This window comes from Acanthisitta chloris, unplaced genomic scaffold (assembly GCF_000695815.1).
Source record: "Acanthisitta chloris isolate BGI_N310 unplaced genomic scaffold, ASM69581v1 scaffold24692, whole genome shotgun sequence".
NCBI lineage: Eukaryota > Metazoa > Chordata > Aves > Passeriformes > Acanthisittidae > Acanthisitta > Acanthisitta chloris.
The window spans coordinates 8,499-9,340 of record NW_008661400.1 but is presented as its reverse complement, the minus strand read 5'-3'; the positions used below and the strand labels follow the sequence as shown (position 1 = coordinate 9,340).

The following is an 842-nucleotide window of genomic DNA, read 5'->3' as shown; positions in this document are numbered from 1 at the left end:
GCTGAAGTAGTGGATCTTTTCTATGACTGTGTTGACACAGAACTAAAGTTCTTCAAATAAAGTAAGCAAACACTTCAATTCTTTAGATACTGAGTTTCTGGTACCAGTAAATGTGAAATGTTGGATCCAATTCTGAACCTCTTCTTTTTTACACTAAGCTAAAGGTGTTCAGAATCAGGTCCAAAGCCATCTTTCTACCTGCTCAAATTGTCTCCAAATTCCCTTTTCCCCTGCTTCATTGTAGGCAGCTTTTTGTTTAATGGATTTTCAACAAATTTTATCTCATTTCAGCTACGGTGGCTATTGTTAGCCTTTTCACTGGAAGACTGCAATGTTCTTCAAGCCTTGAAAGAAAGTCTTCACACTTGTGAATTTGCAGGAAACAAACATTTCTAGAGGAAAAAATGTTACTTGCTAGCTGTATCCGGTTAACAAATTGCTTTCCTTTGTCCAATCTTGTGGTGTTCCTGTTTGTGTATGTATATAGTGAAAGGAGAAAGTCACTGACTGGTCCAATTACTGTGTGCATGCTGGCTAATTTAGTACAGAATGTTTAAACATGTATGTTGGGCAACCAATTAAAGCAAAGATTAACTTCATCAGGCTAACTGCCATATCGTCATTGAAAGCAATCTGGTTTTCCCTCTGTTGCTCAGGACTAGGCTTGCAGCAAAGCTGACTTGCATTTTTCTCTTCTTGCTAATTCATACAGAGAATGATAGAGTTGAAATCCCAGTTTGGGGGAGGGGCAGGAAGGTAAGTCCTGGTTCTTGACCTTGTGCTGGCCTCATATGGGCATATCTGGTTACAGTAACTCGACACCTGACATTATGCCTGTCAAA

General features: G+C 39.3%; 1 protein-coding gene across 1 annotated transcript in view; it reads left to right on the top strand.

The window, feature by feature from the left end:
* The window catches only part of SCRN1 (secernin 1), a 26,302-nt gene extending 25,703 nt beyond the window's left edge, over nt 1-599 (top strand). Inside the window, exon 7 of the mRNA XM_009070220.1 lies at nt 1-599. This exon is cut by the window's left edge and continues 84 nt beyond it. Within this exon, the coding sequence (XP_009068468.1) occupies nt 1-60 (60 nt within the window). The 3' untranslated portion in view covers nt 61-599.
* The last annotated feature ends 243 nt before the right edge of the window (nt 600-842 follow it).